General features: G+C 41.7%; 1 protein-coding gene across 1 annotated transcript in view; it reads left to right on the top strand.

Moving 5' to 3' along the window:
* The window catches only part of RNF144B (ring finger protein 144B), a 29,592-nt gene extending 11,942 nt beyond the window's left edge, over positions 1–17,650 (top strand). The window contains exons 3-7 of the mRNA XM_009478980.2: positions 7,634–7,694; positions 13,820–14,024; positions 15,191–15,335; positions 17,044–17,133; positions 17,330–17,650. Coding sequence (XP_009477255.1) covers positions 7,634–7,694; positions 13,820–14,024; positions 15,191–15,335; positions 17,044–17,133; positions 17,330–17,470 — 642 coding nt within the window. The 3' untranslated portion in view covers positions 17,471–17,650. The remainder of the gene's footprint in view (positions 1–7,633; positions 7,695–13,819; positions 14,025–15,190; positions 15,336–17,043; positions 17,134–17,329) is intronic.
* Positions 17,651–19,259: the final 1,609 nt, after the last annotated feature.

Below are 19,259 nucleotides of genomic sequence, written 5' to 3'. Positions count from 1 at the left end.
TCAGAAACTAAATGATGTTTAGGCAGAGCTGTTTGCACGTGCACAATCTCCCAGAGTAACTGGAAGGTTCAGTTTGAAAGTTGGAGGTGGAGAAACTGGAGGGAAAATGCGGTCCCTCAGACCTTCTTGCACTGCTTGGGACAATGCGATTCAAGGGGGCTGTAGATGGCCCCTACCAGGCCGCCTGATGGTCTCCCAGCAATGCTCAAGCAGCCTCCTGTCTGACTTAGGGCTGGTGTAAAATTTTTGAATTGGGCTTAGTGCCAAACACATGACATCCGGAGGAGCTGTTGGCAGCGTAGCTGGAACCCTCATACGTGCCAGCTGCTCTGTGCATCTAGAAGGACATGGAAGACTGCAGGCAAATCTGATGTTGCCCTGCAGCTATTCTGGCTTGCTTGCTTTGTGAGCCAGGTAGGCCCCTGCTGGGCCTGGGAACACAAGCAGGGGAAAAAAAACAAACCAGGAAGAAAAGGTGGCTAAGGGATTTTGCTGGTTTTGTGCATTCTCTCTGCATTTGTTTGCAGGGACAAGGTCAAGGAGAATCAGATCTCCATCCCTGAACTGAAGAAAAGCAGCTTATCTTCTGGGTTCCCTTGAGCCCTGTGTATACAGATGACATAACTGTGGTAGAAGTATGTAATCCTATTCAAATGCAACCAGTGGCAATGTAATTCCCAATACCAAAAATGCCTTTTTCACCAGAAAAGATCAGGATCACCTCTCCAGCATGAATTTTAAATGCCGTTCTTAGCTGAATCAATGCCTGGGTATCGTAGCTATGTTTGTTATGGCGTGCAGGCATATGATGGAGCTTTTCTTTGGCTGAATCCAGCTATTGTAGAAAGTAGCCAGCTGTTTCCCTTCCTCCTTTCTTCTGCATAGATACAGAGAGGGCGTAGCAATGTCCCTCCCATCCATTGCACCAGATTGGAGGCAACTAGCCTGTATTGAAAATGTGTTTTTTACAGAAAACTAACAAATGCTAAGAAGAACTCTGCTCTGTTAAGCCAGGGTTATGATGCTATAGGAATTACAGAGATACATTTCCCCTTAGTAAAGCAGGAGGACACTCCAGGGCATGTATTAATGGACCATTAGCTTAATCCTTGGGTGCTTTTTGGGCTGAAGGCAGAATGATGAAACAGCCCAAATGTGCATTAGTATCCCATGGATGAATGAATGTTCTGACGCTCCCTTTTGGCAATGCACTTGAAACACAGACCTTCCGCTTGAAAAACAAACAGGCCCCCAACCTGGTTAAAATGAACTGCTTATGTAGTTTACCAAGTACCTATTTCTTTAAGGAAGAAAATGCCCCAAAACCCCAGGAACAATAGAAAGAATAGATTGTCTCCGTTAATAATCTGAAAAACTAGTACGTAAACTACAGATTATGTATGAGCACTCTGTATTCTTTTTTCTTCTCTATAAAGGCTGTTCCATGTGAAAATGTGGCCTTTAAAAGCTATTATTTAAAAACCAGAACCTTATTCAGATGGTAGAGAATGTGCTTGAATATGGCATGGAAGTACTATTTAGAATTACAGTTTATTCATTACACACTCTGAAACTCCTTGTGTAAAAGTATAAGCCTTCTCACCTCTGGAGGGCCTGGGTGTTTGGTCTCTGGCTTCTGGCAGGAAAAGGTTCCTCACCAGGACAGTGCCATGAGGAGTGATGTGTTGCCTGCACTGGGAGAAAAAAAAAAAAATTGGTCTTTTTTTCTCCCGTGTTAGCGTCAGGGTTTTGAAAAAGTGTATTTTGCATGTCATGTCCATTCCAGACTCTGCTGTGACTGATGTTTACCAGGTACTGTTACAGTTTGGAGAAAAAATAGCAGCTCAAACTGTCTTTGACATGGACATGGTGTTAAATTGGTTCCTCTACTTTGGGCTAAATTGTGTCTAATTATGTTAGCTAAAGCAGTTGTTTCATTTGCTTTTTAAATACCTTTTGCCCTAGCCCGCACAAGGGAGATAACGTGAATTTAGGCATAATTTGAAGTGAAAGAAAGCCTTTCCGTTGACTTCAGTGCATTTTGGATTGAGCTCTCTTCAATAAGGAAACTGAACAATTAATAACAAAGCTTATAAGCAATTTATAACACATTATAGCTATGAAAGATCCTTTACATCCCTCTCACAAGGTCCTTATTCAAGGTGTGTAACATCTCTTCAGTGCTTTCCAGTGATGTATTTGTCTTCATTGTGACTTAAGTATGTTTTACCTTCTTGGTAAAATTCTTCAGAGTTTATCTTGTTTTGGTACTAAATTCTGAGAGTCTTTTCACAGCTCTTGTCTTGATTCTGAGACACATGCTTCTTGTGTTGGTTTTGGGGGATGGAGGCAGGCAAAAGCTCTGGTTAACATTTTGAACAGGAAATAGAATTTCTTCTTGTATATCTCATGAAGAAATGAGCAAGTGTGAATAGTAGGAATATGTCTCTCTAAACCAGTTGAATATTTCGTCAGTGTTTGGGGAGTAAACTCATTATTCATAGAGTATAAGAGATGTTGGGAGTTAAGGCTTTACTTTTGGAGAGCTACAACAATGTGTCTCACTGGACCTCAGAAGAAAATGTTTCAGGCTTTTATTCTTAAGAAACTTCAAATGAAAAATCATTTGAACTAGAATATAGTACTTTTCAATACTTTGAAAATAGTTTTCTGAAACTTCTGTGTTTGGTTGTTTTTTATTTCTACTTTAACAAAATCTAGTTGAAACTGGTACGTACCCCAGCAGTGTTTTTGTTCTGACAAATAGTGTATTCAAACAGAAGGAATTGTTCCACTGGAGTGCTTGAAATCAAGTGCAATCCTAGGTCATATCTTGACCTGCTACATCAATATAGCAGCTGCTTGTAGTATAGCTGGTTTTAAGTGGAAATAAATGGGTGTTGGTTGTGGGAAGGCAATGGTTTTGGCTACATACTCTGTTTCAAATAGCTGGTTACACAAAAAAAAAAGGAAAGTTTAAAAGCAATCTCGTTAAACAAGATGTTTGTCCTTTCAAGCTCTGATAGTACAATAAACAAAGATTATTTGGATTCGTTCCTGGAAGCAGAAGGTAGAAGGAACATCTTACGTTAATGCAGTTCTCTTTAACCATGCAGACTTCTTCTGTCTAGAATATTCCTGCCTCTCTTGGGAATTTTCTCCATTGATTTAATTGGACCAGTTAATATCCCTAATCTAAATAAGGGGAAATTTATTATGGTTTGAAATGGTTTTACTTGGTGCAAATCCAGTCACCAGTGTAAGCTGTAAATCAGGGTAGGTCTCAACTGCATACAGGGATTTCTAATGCAGTACTCACTTGGATAATGTCTAGGGGATTGTGCTTTGCTATTTCTGATTCCTGTGTTGTTTTGAAGCTTGTAACGTTGATGCCAACCATCCATTTATACGTAATCTGATTTGGATTAAAACTGTGCAGCAGGCAGTAAAGGAGATACTGATTTGGGCTCTCCTTTTGCCTCTCAAGTTCGACAAGGAGAATTACCCCTTTGCATGCAGTGCAGATTCTGCTTATTGTTTCTCTGTCTGTGTAAATCCAAGATCTACACCAGTGCTAACCTATCAGAGGGTTGTCAGCACTTTGTAAAGTGGTGCTGAAATGGGACAGTGACCCAGATCTTAGAATTCTTAATTGCGTTATATTCCATACATAGCTGAACAAAAATCCCATTGGGAGTCAGTTTAAAGTACCAGTTTTATTTTTAATTTGAAAATTGGTTTACATTTTGCTAGGGGAGATTGAAATGGTAAAATGAGGAGGAAGGTGAGAAAATGTTGCAGGCCAACCTATCTTTTTCAGGGTCAAAATTAAAATTTTTATTCTTATTTACTCATTTTTAAATCCAAGGGGAGCAAATGAGAGAGTCTTAATGTTGTTTTTATTTGTTACTAAATAAGAGAGGAGCTCCTTAATGGAGAAAATTAATAATTTAATATTTCATGATGACTCCAGTGAGCATGGTAGTTGATGAAGAAAGGCGTGGGTGTAATTTCTAACAAGAAAGAGATTGAACCCCCATACCCCTTTCAAAAGCAAACCACAGCCCAAATTATAACTATTTTGCATTCCTTGCAAAACTAGACAGTGCCTCTGTGAGTGGGACTTTCACAGAGGTGGGCAATGCAACCCTTTGCAAGTAGCAGTTGCTGCTGCCAGTGCAGGATCTGCCCTAGCTGCGTATCTGCTAAACCGAGAAAGGCAGAAGCACATGGCCTGGTGAACTTTCCTCCTTCGGCATTATCAAGGTTTGATTCATATGGGTGTGAAAGGAAGTAAGATCTGTTCAGTTCTCGATTGCCTCCTTGCATCTCCCTTGAAAGCCTGAGAAAAGGTGGAGTAGTGATTTTCCCTTTCCACTGTGGTAGCCAGTGTTTAAACTGTTTTTAAAAACAGGGGAGTTGTTCTTCCTTGGCTCCTGGTTACTGCACTGCCCTGGTTACAAGGAACAGTCTGCCCCTGTGTAAAGTGAAGCAAATTATTTCATACTCTTTCATTTTCATTCCTTTGCTCTTTTGTCTTATGTAGTAATAGCACTCCCAGTTATCATACCATGGTGGGCAATCTTTTTGGACACTTGGCAAGGGTCCAGCTGGAGCCTTTTGTGGTAGTGAGCCTTCAAAATCTTGCTTTTTTTCCATGGATATTTTCACTTGAGGTGAAGGCTGCTGTTCTTAGCCAGAGCTCTTACACATTCTGGTGCTCTATAACAAGAGTAGGCAAGGCATTGCTTACGGGGTATAGAAAACCAGAAAACTTTCAACTCCCAACAATCTGGTAAGTCTCAAATCAACGTCTTTTGAGGAGAGGAGAGTCCTTGCCTCTCATTTTCTTCAGAGGTTTTCATTGTAAACTTAACCCAGTATTAAAAAAAAAAGCCCAAAAACTTGTCCTGTAGCATTTCTTGCTGCATTGAATAATTTCATAGCCTAGAACAAAAAAAGCCTGCTTTCTGACGTGCTCATGGTCTTTCTCTTTTGCCCCTTTGCCATCTGCTGGGTTGTTGGTTTGCTTCCTCCCTAGATCTCCATCCTCTGAGTGTGTGTGGTTGTGCAGGAGAGGAGGTATTCGGGATGGACTCCTGGGTGGGGCTGGAAAAGTTTTATGAAGATGAACATTTAGACTCTGATGCCAAGTAGGAGGACATAAACACATAATCCCCTTACTGTGCTTACGGCTGTCCTTCTCAGTTAAGCGTAAATGAGATTAAAAGTTCACTGAGGAAAGGATTTGCTGTTTTTTGGGGGGACCTGATCCTCATGTTTCTTTTTTTTTTCTATTGAGTTTGCACGTACAGCTTTGATGTGGCACTGAATTCAGGCAGCAGCAGATTGTGCATTCCTTTCCTCATGCCCAAAGATACTAAATCTGTGAGGGGCTTCAGCTCAGCACCTCTCAGGTTGACCTCCATGTGGGTACTATTAGGAGCTGGTCTTTCAAAGCCTGGGGGAGTCAGTGGCAGAGGTGGCGGGCTGCCGGTGCTGGTGCCCGGAGCTGCATGCAGGGAGGGGGGAGCTGAGCTGTGAAGAGGCTACGTAGGAAGAAGAGTGAGGCTGGGTGAAGCCAGTGGGGAAGGCTGGCACGGTAAGACCAGGTTTTCAATAGCAGAAAGGGAAGCTTTCAGCACTGACTCGGCTTCCTATTGAACTCTGCAAAAAACCTCCTAACTCTGCTCCCACTATAATCAAAAAGGCCAATTTTTGATGCATGGGAAATTCTGGGCTCAATAGAACTGCTCTTGAAAAACTGTTTGTTAAAAGCAAGAACAAGCACAGAAAGACCCCAGACAACTAAACAATTCACTCAAGTGGCTCTTACAGCATTGAGACTTGTCTTAATTTAGTTGTAATGAAGGGAAAATTTAAAGTAGTTGCCAATGCTCACGCAGCTAGAGAAAAGCAGATGACTCTGTTTTCCAAGCTCTGTTTAGATCTGAAGCTGCCCTGGGGAGGAGTGGGCAATACTGAAATGCTGTGTCTTGTGGGTTTTATATAGCTTCATTGGTTGGCTTCATTCTTTGTTGAAGCTGCTGAACTTCATGCTTTTTTCCTGTTTGATTAAGTTATTATTTGTTTTCCAAGAGTGTTTCAGCTGACTTCTGATGAACAGGTGAAGAGTTTCCCAGGAAGCTCTCTGTGTCCTACAGTCATATTAATGTAATATTGTTTAGCCATGCAAATACTTTCATATTAAAAATAGTTTACATCCTGAATTCAGAAACTGAATGAGAACAGTACTTTGATCCAGGGCTGACTTACTAGACTAAGAATATGTAAGATTTCTAAAGATTTGTTGGTGTTTCCCATTTTGATATTAAATCCTTTGACTTCTTCAACTGTAAGACTTTTAAGCATCTTTGAACACTTAAATCTTCACATCAGTTGGATTATTTTATGTATGACATTGGTTTAGGTCAAATAAATTATCCAAACATCTGCTTCAAAATGCAATTTTAGTTCCAATTGATTTGAGATCTTAATAAAGCAATTTCATATTTTATAATATACAAATAGATATATTATTTTCTTTTTTCCATCTGTGAAAGCAAATGTATTCACAGCATGATATTGAATATATTTTTTTTTGTCTTTGTATTTCTTCTCATGAGCACTGTCACACAACCCAGAAGGATAGCAATGGCCAGTGTCCACTTCATTAAGGGCAAAATTTTGCCTTTTACAGTAATCTGAAGGACTGTGGTGGGATATTGGATGTGATGGTTGAGAGCCCTTCACTTTGAAGCTGTCAGTTCTACACTGTCTCACAGTGCTTCAGATGATCAGGCCTTCTATTAGTACTAGTCTAAGTTTATTTTCAGCAAAAGAGAAAGACATTTTCAGTGCTGGTACAGTATTACGAATGGATCAAATAAAGAGAATGATCTCAGATTCTGAGTCCAACAAACATGTGGCTCCTGAAGTGTCTGTGAAGTTTTTTTTTAACCCCTCCTTACCCTGTATGCAGGTTTGCTTATTAGTTTTAAATAAGGTATTTGGTTTTCTTAAGTAGACTGTTAATTGGAGATTAGAGCATTTAGTCTTTTAGGCTGCTAGTTTAATTATGGTAATGTGTAAAATGTATCAGCAAAGCCTGTTTGTCTATGCCAACTACATTTGTTAACTTCAGCCCAGCTCCCAGTGGGCTGGCATGTGTCTAAGGCAAATTCCAACAGCAATGGCATTAACTGTCTCAGCCCAAAACCCGTGAAGAGAATAAAAAATGGAAACCAGACTAGCTTTTAAGTTCCTGAGAGCTAAGTGACCCCTGCCATTAAGACTGGGACACATAAATGAGGAACTGTTCATTTGAGCTGTATTCTTGTGCATGAACAACATGCTGCAGTCTCCGAGGTTGGCCAGCTGTCACCCTTCTTTACATTAAACTGACATCAAATAAAACTGAGAAGCCTGACGTAAATACAGAATCCACACAGAAGGCTTTCCTATGCACGGTAAGAAAGTCAAGGTATGGAGGAATGTGGTGGTGAAAGCAAGCAGGAAAAGAAGGATTTGAATGCCAGCTCAGGAGAGCAGGTGTGTAGAACAGGGTGCTTATTAATTTTTTTTTAAGTCTATGTTTCTAATGCTTTTTCTGTGTGTTTGTTTCTCTTTTCAGATTGCCTGTTTGGTGCCTGTTGACCAGTTTCAGTTATACAAGAGGCTGAAGTTTGAACGAGGTGCGAACCTTTTGGTTTCTATTACCTTCCTTTTTAAAGTGTCAGTGGAGGCAGCGGTATTATGTAGTGCAAAGACAAAGCCTGTTGGGTGAGTTAAGGAAGAGACAGAGAAGATGCCTTTGTTTTGAAATAGTTTAAGAGCAATCACTAGGTCTGACTTTGCTCCACAGACAAATTTGAAATTCTTTCAGCGGAGCAGAATCAACAGAGTGGCATCTTACTGAAATACCATGCTTTTACTCAAGCTTGTGGGCAACGCTCTCAGATTGCGTGCCTGAGGCTCCATCGTTCTTCCTGCAGCATGCTTATCCTGGGTCCTTGAGGTGGTGGTTGTACTGGTAGAACTAGACAAGGTGCTAGAGGCTGGTGCAGGGTGCACACTGTCCTTTCATACATCCATAGGGATCTTCCCAGCTTCTTGGGGGGACAGACCCTGCAGTGTGATGGGGATTTTTGCAAACATCCCTGCAAGAGAGCTTTCTTATGTAGAAGCCTCATGTGTGTTCATCTACTATATTTTATTTTTTCCTGAGGGATAATTGGACCCCTCATTACAGAGTAAGGTCTATTACTAAAGAAGATTGAAACTGAAGGTCTTACTGGGGCCAGAGGTTAGCCTTCTGCTACTACTACTACTTTGCTATGCCAGAGATTAGCCTTCTGCTTCAGGAAATGGTTCCTTGCCAAGACTGAAGAAGAAACTTGCTAGTCAGAAAGATGAGGACCCACACCGGTTTTAAAGACTGACACCAACTTGAAAGTCCCAGCTGGAAGTTGCAGTGTTTTTCAAAGAACTCACTCTGTGATAGCTTGCAGGGTAGCGTATTTGGGACTGATCTGCCCTGACTGTGCCTGTTTTCAAACTTTCCTTGAAAGACTGCATTTGTGTTCTTGCTTTGCATGCACACTTAGATGCAGATGGATCGGGAATGTGTATGAAAATGCAGAGATTCATAAAAGTTAGGCACAGTAATGCACTTGAAAAGATGGTCAGATAGAAGAATATATGTTTTTTTACAGAATCTCATCTGGTGTGAGTCACAGTGAATGACCATGAAGTACAAAAACTGCAGAATGAGTATACCCAAGTATGCCCCAGAGTACATGGGCAGATGCAGATTGTAGCTATGATTTGCAGGCACTCAGGCCAAAAAAGAAAAAAAAAATCCCAAACCCTGCTTTCATTTTTTATTTCTCTCTCCTACTTTACCTTCTTCTCATTTGCCCTTAATTCCTTAGGAAGTCCCTCCAGTTCATAAGCCAAGTAGTGGCTTGTCTACAGCCCCAGACAGTGGAAATCAAAGCTTGTTAAATCACCATATTAAAGGGTTAAGAGAGAGAGACATTCTTGCAATACATTAATCTGTTTTATGTAAGACCTTTTTTCAACTGAAGACTGTAAAACTAATCATTTCCTGGTATCTCCTCCTCTGTAACTAGCCAAAGTTGAACTCATGATCTTTTGTCCAACTCCCTGTTACATCTCTTTTTATTTTTTTTTTTACTGTCTCCCACACACAGAAGCATGAAACTTGTCTATTTTTTAAATCCTTCTTCTTTTCTTTCTTGCCTAAGTCTGACAAATCCTCCTCCACCTCCACTACCTCTCTTCATGATGTTTCTAAGAGCTGTCCTTTCTCCTTTATGATGAGTAAAACTGGCATCCAAGCGGCAGGCTTAAACCCTAGGTTTTTTGCCTTGCCTGTTGGCCCCAGCAATAAATCCAGCTTATTGATGCCTGGGAACAACATTTTCTGCTAATGCAAGCTCTAACCTGGACACCAGCACTAATCCCAACCCCATCCAAGACCTTTTGCTTATCCTGGGTTTAGCACTGCCCCCAGGGCGGACCTTTCTGACTGGACCTGGCTTATCAGCTTCTGCTAGCCTGAAGCTCTGTTCTCAGACCTGACCCTAGCCTGCCCCAACCAACGCCAACACTGGCCTGACGGTCTTTTTCTGAAACTAGCAATAAACCTTCCTGATGGCACCTGCTGGGGCCAAATTCTGACCCAGAATCTGCCCAGGGTCTCCTGGCAGCTGAGATCTGATGTGTGCCGTGTGTCTGTGTCAGCTATAGTGCAACCTCGCCCTCTTCAAACCTAGCACTGTGCAAAGCCCAGGCTGCTACTGCCTAACTCTGCCCTCTCCCACGGGCTCTCGCCAGCTGCAGACACTGTGCACCTCACAATCCATTCTCACACCAGCCCTAAGCCAAACTCAGCCGTGGCTTCTTGACCTAGTAGCAAAAGCAGTTCATTGATCGTTGTGTTGAACCATGGGCCTTTCCCTAAAAACACGTGAGCTTCAGTCAGGGTGCAGCCCGGTGGGCAGGGCTGATATCAGCCAGAAGCTGAGCCAAGTACGTCTTCTGAGGGAATTCATTTGATTTACTTAATGACAGAGAACATTTTGAAGAACTGAAATACAGCATAATAGTAGCATTGCTCTTATCAGCCTTTCAGGGTTCATTTAAAAATTAAGACAACCTTTATACGTGAAATGTTTTGAGCTCCCTTTTCTTCTTAGTTTTCAGTTTTTTTCTTCAGACCGGGTGCTGGAGAAGAGCCAACTTGGGCTTTCTATGGCTTTTTGTTTGTGGGAAGAAGGAGTCAGCGTGGTAAGGGAAATAAGTAGAGAACAATGAGTTTGCCAGACCTTGCTGTACCATCTTCTTTTCCATGCTTGCAAATGCAATAGGCCAAATTCTGATTCTTAAAGTAGGGAGGTACTAAGGTGTTCTTCATGACTTTTTCTCTGATAACAGAGCCCTTTATTCAAACCCTTCAGCTTCCTATATTTAGACCCTTCTCTCAGCTTTATTCTTTTGAGATACAGGCTCTTCCCTTCAGCCCCCCATTTACTAGAAATGCTAGAAATAAATAGCCAGCTTCTTGAGTAAGTCAAAAGACTTGCTCTTGCTCTGTAGTCTTTGTTTACCAGTCTTCACGTGATTGGTAAAGCCAATGCTTCTCACCTTTCTAGACATTTTCCATTGTGAGATGAATTTTGAGGAAAATTTTGAAGACCTGAAGAAGGACTTATACATCCAAAACCTATTTTCCCCATCCCCCAGCTGTGCTATTTATTTTAGTAAAATAGATTTCCTCTCCATTTCCTTCTTTTTTAAAAAAATGGACAATTAATATTTGGCGACGAAGTAGTGAGAAGTAATTGGCATACAATTGTATATCTATAGACACTTGCGTAGTTTTATAAGGAATGCACTGAAAATATTCTGTCCTCTTGTGGGTTTTGTGTTCTTAGAATGCAAATGTTTTCAGGCTTAAACCCAAGCTTTCTTACATATCTATAACTCCTCTGCCTCCAGGCAGGACCTAGCCACAGACCTTCCGTGAAGCATATGTTAATAGAAGAAACAGGAATTGCTCTATGTCTGTTTTGGATGGGGTTGATGTGGTCATCAGAAGTAACGAAATAGAGGAATAGGATGTGGTTAGGACATATGCATTATATTTCTATTACTGTGACAATTGCTTAATAGGCCAAGTGGTGGATGATGAGAACCTTCATTTTATGCTTGACTGAAAAGTAGTCCATTTTAAAAGGAGGTGTTGCTAATATTCTGTGAAAGGCATAGGCTCATCCTTTCAGTGAGTACCTCTCCTGAGCCAGAAATTCTTTCTTCAGGGTGCTGCATTTCCCCTGTCTGTCTCCCACATCTCACTGCTTGCTCACATGTTTTGTGAAAACTGGCCAGATCCCTGCCCGGTACTGGCACTGTTGGGGAAGGCTTTCCTCCTGACAGTGGAGCAAGTGAGGCTGAATTGGCTGTGGGGAAGCAGGGGAAAAGCTCGGGGGAGAAATGGCCCTAACTGAAAGATAGAGCAACTTGTCAGAGCAATATGATAGCCTCTTTCCTTTTTTTGGCTGCTCCTTTTTAGTTTTTCTTGGTTTCACTTGTACTCCATGGTAAACCAAACAGTATGAGACAGCATGGATTGCAAACCACTGTCTGTAGGTTCTTTGTAAAATGGAGGAAGTGGGAGAGGGGGGAGTTTCATCTCATGCATTACATCTTGCTGCAACAAATTTTTAAAAATCACTAAGATTTACAACGCAACTCCCCTCCTCCCAGTGATGTCAAAACCAGACATCCTGTCTTTCATCCAAAAACAGGATGGGAAAATTCAGGTTTCCAAAGTTGAGTATGTTAAGTAGCTATCTGCAGGCATTGTGATTTATCTCATTTTAACTGCTGTTTATCAACAGAAAGCATACAGAACCTACTGTGTGAAGACTTAAATGCAATAGCCGGTACTAGGCCATGGTCTTACCCAGTTCAGAGTTTCTTTTAAGAAACACCGAGGGAAGCTACAGAAATAATGATTTCTCAGTCAGGATCCTACTTTTTGAAAATGTTTAAAAATGTAAAATGGCTTGTAGTGCCCATCCACATCTCTCTTCTCCCCACAAATGAAGCTGCAAACTGTTTTGTTCTGGCTTTCATTCAGTAGAAAGCAAAATGTTTGTTTGTTTTGAGGGGCAAAGGAAGCACATGTAAGAGATTAAGAGGAAAGAAGCCAACTAGATGCATGAAGTGGCTGGAGGTAGATGGTACAGGTGTTTTGCTGGCATTGTCTAAATTATAGATGACAACCTTTGCCATGGATGTAGAAATTCTCCACATCTGTCAGAGCATTCTGACACAGACTTAAAAATTACCTGTAGTCAGAGCATTGTGTACCTGTGTGTCCTGCAGCCAGCAGAGAGGATGATCATCCTTACATGGTTCCTCACTTAAGTGTCCTGGACAAACGTGAGGGAGGGATGGCCTTAAAGAAATTGGAAGTTTTCAAGGTGGGCAGAGAGGTTTGGCATACTGGAAAAGAACTGAGTTTCTAGTGCATGTTAGGATATGAAGTTTGTGGGGTGTCCTTCTCCCCAGGTGTTCATGCATGTGTATCTAAATACTTGAGAGCTTGGGGGAAAGTTTTATTTCTTTGAACACATTTCTAGTTGTACAGTTTCTAGTTCCTGGATATCTAGACACTGAACTGATACCACTGTTTTTCGTGCTGACTGGAGCACCTGCTAGATACCCATCCACCAGCCCCCTTCACTGTGGGCTACCAGCAACCTCCTGCAGAGGAGCAGTGCAGGCAGCGGGGTGCGCATAGGAGGAAGTGCCTTCAACTGTTACAGCAAAATTTGCCGGAAAACATCTGTCTGGAGCGCTTGTGCAGCCTTTTATTTTAAGTGGGACAGTATTTTATCTGCTGGAGGTACAGAAGAACTTTGTAATGGCTTTTGACACCTCACAGCCGGGGATTTCCACCTGTTCCTGAGACATCCCATCCATCTATTTATTTTCAGTGGTGGTACCAGAGAGCTCCTAGGGAAGGAGGAGATGCAGGTAGCTCCTGCAGACATGACAGCCCTTTTCCAGGGACGCTCTGCAGGGTGGGAGTGGTTGGCTGCACCTCATGGACTTGAACAGTATAAAGTGCACACACAATGGGCACCCCTAACATGTTTCAGGTGGGTTTCTGTTGCAAGCCCAGATTCATTGAATAAAGGTTGGGGAGTGAGAGGAAGAATCCACATTTATCATTCACTGCCCTGTGGTGATGTCTGTAACTCAGTGTTTCCACCCTGAATCTTGCCTTGACTGTTACTGTAATCTGATACCTTACAAATAGTGATCATATAATAAAGTGAATATTAATTGAAGTTTGTAGATAGAAGGGAGAAAATAAGGCACGGAAAGTGATGTGACATTAATTTAATGGCAGTCCTTCTGCTATTTGCATGACAGATACTGCATGGCTTGTACACATGAAAGACATGGAATGGCCTAAAGTCACAAAAGACACGTGCTTCTCAGCCAGCAGCAGTTACGTTCGTCTTTTGTACCTCCCTGTAAAGGCAAAGAATATGTCCCATGTTGTGTATTGCCAGTCTTGCAATGCTGCTAGTGTAGAGCGTAACTGCAGACCTGCCTAAAGGAGAGGAGTAGGCGTGAATGCCCACAGGTGTGGGCGCGGAGGGCTTCAACTTCCCCACCCACATGCAGAGCTGGGTCTTGTGTACCTAGACACACGCCACTGGAATGAGAAGGGAACTGTGTGAACAGTTTTATTTCTCTCTCTGTTACATTTCAGAAGTCCACTTGGACCCCCAGAGGACGTGGTGCCCTGCGGTCGACTGCCAAACAGTGTGCCGTATAGCACTGAGCGAGTCGGGAGCGCCGGTGCCGGTGGAGTGCCCAGCTTGCCGCCTGACGTTCTGCTCCTCTTGCAAGGAGGCATGGCACCCGCAGCGCCTGTGCCAGGAAAACCAAACTATTCCAGTACCAACTGAGCAGGGGTAAGAGGGGAACCCATGGAGGCTACACGGTCTTTTGATTCTTTTTGGCATGAGGTGCTAGCTCTGTGCCTCACATTAGTTTCATGGAGCGGCTTCTTTCTAGCTCCTTAGGTGCATCTCTGAGACTGTCCATCTCTTCTGGTGTTTCCTAAATATAATTCCAGTCTAATTATTATTTTAAATGATACATTTTATTTTTTAGTACTTCGAATTATTTGTGTACTTAGCAAGTTTGGGTTGCCACTGACACTTCTGAAAGGTGAAGCCTTCTGGGACTTTGAATCTGCCTGAAGGCTTTGTTTGCATGCTAGAACTATGACTTGTGCCCATACAAAAAATCCAATACACTAATATTCTGGGATCCAAACTTTGCTTGTACTGTGATTAAGAAATCACCCCTGCTTAATATTTATAGAATCTCTGCATACACAAATCTTAACTCTTATGCAGAGTGGGTGTAAAATGTCCGATTTGGTGTGAGAAATCTGATTTATGCTCCTTTTGCATAGGTATAAATGATCTACAGATAAGGTTACATAAGGCATTAATCTACAAAAAGTAAACACTTTTGTATTTAAATTCTATAATGTCTGTGACCATCCATCTTTGTTTTCAGAATCAGATTATGTTCAGTCATGTGTGTTCAAAGTTTCCTGTCATTTTTCGCAAGGAATGAAAGACTTATTTAAGCATTCTCCTTGCTAGAGACTTCATCGAATAGGAGTTTCCAAAGAGCTCTCGCCATAATTTTTTTTCTCCAGGTTTGATCTTTGGCTTTAGTGGAGCTTAAGGCTATTTTGCTTGGGCTGAGACAGTGCTATAAGTTGCATAACCCAGTCATGTTAAATGAATTGTGCAAGCTGTCTTACAAAGTGCTAATTTTTAATGCTATAGGTGATACGTTTGTGGGCATAGTAAGTGTTGGGTCTATGTACCATAAAAGACCAAGGGAATGGATTTCACTTTTACATGATACAAATAATCTTACACCTACTAGTGAGTATACTTCAGTGTATTGTACTGAATATAAGCTTCACACGTTGAGTGCCATAAGACAACAACATTAGATGCTCTGAAAAATAAGCACAGTACACATTAGGCAGTGGAGCTGAATATCAACAATAATTTTATTCACATTTCACTTGAATATTTCCCTTCTCTTCTAGATCACTTATTGGAACGGAGACAGAGGCACCAATTAAGCAGTGCCCAGTTTGTCGGATCTATATTGAGCGAAACGAGGGCTGCGCTCAGATGATGTGCAAGAACTGCAAGCACACATTTTGCTGGTACTGTCTACAGAACTTGGACGTAAGTGCTGCAGAAAAAAACAGCTATATAAAGGGTAATGGGGTTGGGGTTAGTCTGAGGCCCTGTACAAGCTCTCCACTAACTCGTTGATATCCTAGCGTACGTCTTGGCTCAATTCAGCTTCTAACTTCATTTCTTTCTTCTCATTCATCCAGTACTTTTATTCTTTTTCTATAAAGGACTATAGCCATGTCTGTGGGTCCCATGCTAGTTATTTGAGGGAAATGGAACAGACTGGTTGCTTTCTGGAGGTCCATTCCAGCACTACCTTTCTCTGATTCCCTCTTCCAGTGCAGTAAAAGTAGTTTGGTTGACAGCCAGGAAGTGTCTTCTACCTGCTCTAACTGCAAGGGTCACAGCCTGTGCAAAAAATGGTATGGTACTAGGTGAAGAGGGTTGTTTCACAGGTGGGTGCGTTAAGAGCTCATATGGCTAGGTCTCCTTTACTAGTCCATCTCTACTGTCATGTTTGCTGAAGAGAGTGATTGGTTAGTAGGCTTGAGGATAAAAATGTTGGATTATGAACATGGATTATGAACTGCAGGTTGCGAGTTATTTCTCAAGTGATACCAGTTAGTCTCAACTTGTATGGACTTCAAGCTTCCTAGCAGGATTAAGAGTACAGGAAGTCATATTGTTGTGTATTGTGTGTACTCTTGACAGCATCCCTTTTTGGCATGGTCATCAGTAACAACTGTGGGAACATGAAAGGGACTTTACCAGCACTTGAAATACAACGTTAGATGCTGCATGGCTTTTCTTCTTTTTGTATTCCACAGCCAGCAAAAAATGGGACTTCCTCATTCTTCATCCTTCCTTTTCTCAGCATGCTAAACAGGTTTCACTTAGTGTTATGTCCCGTTTCTGTGTGTGTGAGCACGCTTTTTCAACATGAGTCTTACAGCTTGCCTCAGAATACATACAGTACACAGTGATTGCTTAACACCATGCTGAACTGGAAGACTGGCAGATTCTCACAGACTGCAGACATGTCCTTACCAAGTTTTCGTCAGTTCAAAGGAGAAAGAAAAAAGAAACTGTAGTTCTGCGATTCATATGTAGTTTTTGTAAATGTGCAGGGTTACAGGACCTGCAGGTATAGATGAAGGTAATAACTGCAGAGCTGAAGAGTATGGCTGAAAAATGAAAGAGGAAGCAGCGTCAGGTTACAGCACAGCTGGCTAGGGGAGGGTAGTGCAGGGCGTTAGTCGCTTGCTGAATTAAAAATGGATAATTTAAAAAGTATCACTGAGAAAAGAGAAGGGAAACAGGTATTTCCTATTTTTTAGATTTTCCTGCTAAGCCTAGGAAGAAAATGACTCTAAAGTGCAGGGACAGCAGGAGAACAGAAAGTAGAAGTACCTCAGGATTGCTAGCTTTCAGAAATATCTGTCATTTACAGGCCCTTTTATCGTCACCAAATTATAGACTAGGTACTTGTGCAGTAAGTGCTACGCATATGCTTATGCTTTTTGAAAGTGGGGGAGGGAAGATGCTATGCAATAGCTCAGGTTCCAAACACACCACACTTTTTGAAACTGCAAGAAGTTTCTCTAGATAATTATGTGGAAGACAGGTGAACTTGTCTGCTGGCAGCTGGTAATTTTAAAGCAGTGTCAGGAAACTTGTATTTCCAGTCCAGTCTTGAACCTCTCCCTGCAGTACTGTAACCTGCTTTTACAGCTTCTCTTTTTTTTTTTTTTTTCAGAATGATATCTTCTTAAGACATTATGACAGAGGCCCTTGCAGAAACAAGCTGGGCCACTCGCGGGCTTCAGTGATGTGGAACAGAACACAGGTGCGTTCCTAGCCAGCTGAGCAGAGCTCTCACGCATGCATGAAGTGAAGAGATTTTACCCTTCAGTGAAGGACCAAGATGATTATTTTCATGTTTTCATCTATTTTTTGTGACCTATGCTGTGCTTATGCATGCACACGTGTATTTTATTTTCCACATTAGCTAAATACATATTTTTCCCCACCATGTCTTTCAGGTTGTGGGGATCCTCGTTGGACTAGGTATCATAGCATTGGTGACCTCTCCCTTGCTGCTCGTGGCATCTCCATGCATCATCTGCTGCATTTGCAAATCTTGCCGGAGCAAAAAGAAAAAACACAGCCTGCCAACAACCTAAAACTCTGTGTCTGTTTGAGCCTCCATCTGTACAGCATATGTATGTGAGAAAGCACAATGGTTGTATTTTGGTGCCATACCTACCAAATAATACTCCCTTTTTAGCCAATTCTTGGGATAAGTGCCTATTCTTTACAGGCTACTCTATCACTAACAACTCCCAGTGTGGGAAAAGTTTAGATAATTGTTTAGTACACATGGCATAGGTTTTTGCTTTCTAAAAAGAAAACAGGACACCATTCAGTAGTTCATACATTTAAATATGAGCCACCTTTTGAGACTGCTAGAACTGTACCATCTTCCATCAGCTGCATGTGACTTGATCCTGCAGTACTACTCTGCCTTTGCAGACCCAGTCGTTACTGTCATGCTTTCTGTTGGTTCTTGGTGATGCTCAGATTTCTCAGAAAGTTTGGGGTATTCTATAAAAGGGGGAGATGGAAAAGCCTGATGGAAGTTATTCTGCCTGCTAGCTTGTGTCCTGTTAAAGGTAACAAACTGTTAAGAAAATATATTTGACAGTTTCCTGTCAACTGGCTGCCATAACATTTCTTTCAGCATTGAAATCAGTTTGATTTATACTAATGATCTCAATTATAGAAGTAAAACCAACAAAACTATTTCTAACTAAGATAGGGCTTTCTTTTGAGACACTGGACTACCCTGAGAAAGCTGGTATTTTTTCAGATCAAACATGACATATCTACCTTGAAATATTAAGAGTATGCATATTTCCCTGCCTTTGGGCATGCCTTTTGTCAGTAACATGGGTGTAGCAAACTCACCATGAAGCTGACATTTTAAGAAAGGCCACGATACAGTTCCTGTTTTGTGCACAGTATTGGGATCTTGGTTGTGCATATATAGAGTGGCCACATGGGCATGGATATACCGAGTACGTATGCGCAATTTATTTTCTAGGCAGTCAGTATATTTTTTCAACAGTTTACGTGGGGCAGCAGCAAGAACCCTGTTAAAAAGTTACTCAGACCAGGCTGAGCCAAACCCTCCTTTAAAACCTTATGGATCTGCTGAAGTGAATACTTGAGAAATGCTGTGTAAATGTAAGCTCCATCCATTGGTGGGTATTTCTTCTGTCCCGCTTAAGGTTAACAAACTCTGTTACCAATAGTTTTTATTTACTCTAAATCTGAAAGGCTGTCATTTAATGAACCCTGTATTTTAATTTGGTGCTTCACCACCAAACTGATTCAGACCCTGGTATCAGTTACACCTGTAATAAGTTCACTGAAACCTGACTGAAGAGCTGGAGTTACTCCAGGCTCACTTAGGAGTAGCTGAGATCAGACTCTGCTCCCTGGAGTTTATTTCCTTAATGGCTGGTGCTCCTCACAACCCTGGCCGGTGGCGGCTTTTGTTCTGGACTCCCGTCTGTGCATTTTATATCTGTGGGAATTGATATGAGTTTGCACTATATAATCCATTGTAATTCCAAACCCCTTTCGGTAAGAGCTGCAAGGTTTAAATGAGATGCTCAGCCTGAGCGTTGTTTCGGGCTTACCCTCCGCCGGTCTGCCCTCCTCCATGCACAAAGTGCAAGGCATCCGAAGAGTGCTGCGAAGAGCGTCTGTGCTGTTGCGTTTGGCCGAGCCTCAGGAACTTTGCCTTCTTGGCAGCCATAAATGTGACCTTTTTTTTGTTTAACTTCGCTCTCTGGTTACTGTAACAGAAGTGGTAGATGTTCTTACTTTAAGAAAGTGTAGTCTGTTGAGCAGACTAGCAGGGACAAAAGCCTTAAATGATATTGTCTGTTTTACTTTTTAATTGCT

Source organism: Pelecanus crispus, chromosome 2 (genome assembly GCF_030463565.1).
Source record: "Pelecanus crispus isolate bPelCri1 chromosome 2, bPelCri1.pri, whole genome shotgun sequence".
NCBI classification, from domain to species: domain Eukaryota; kingdom Metazoa; phylum Chordata; class Aves; order Pelecaniformes; family Pelecanidae; genus Pelecanus; species Pelecanus crispus.
Note: the sequence above shows the minus strand (reverse complement) of the source record. Positions and strands in the feature narration are given on the sequence as shown.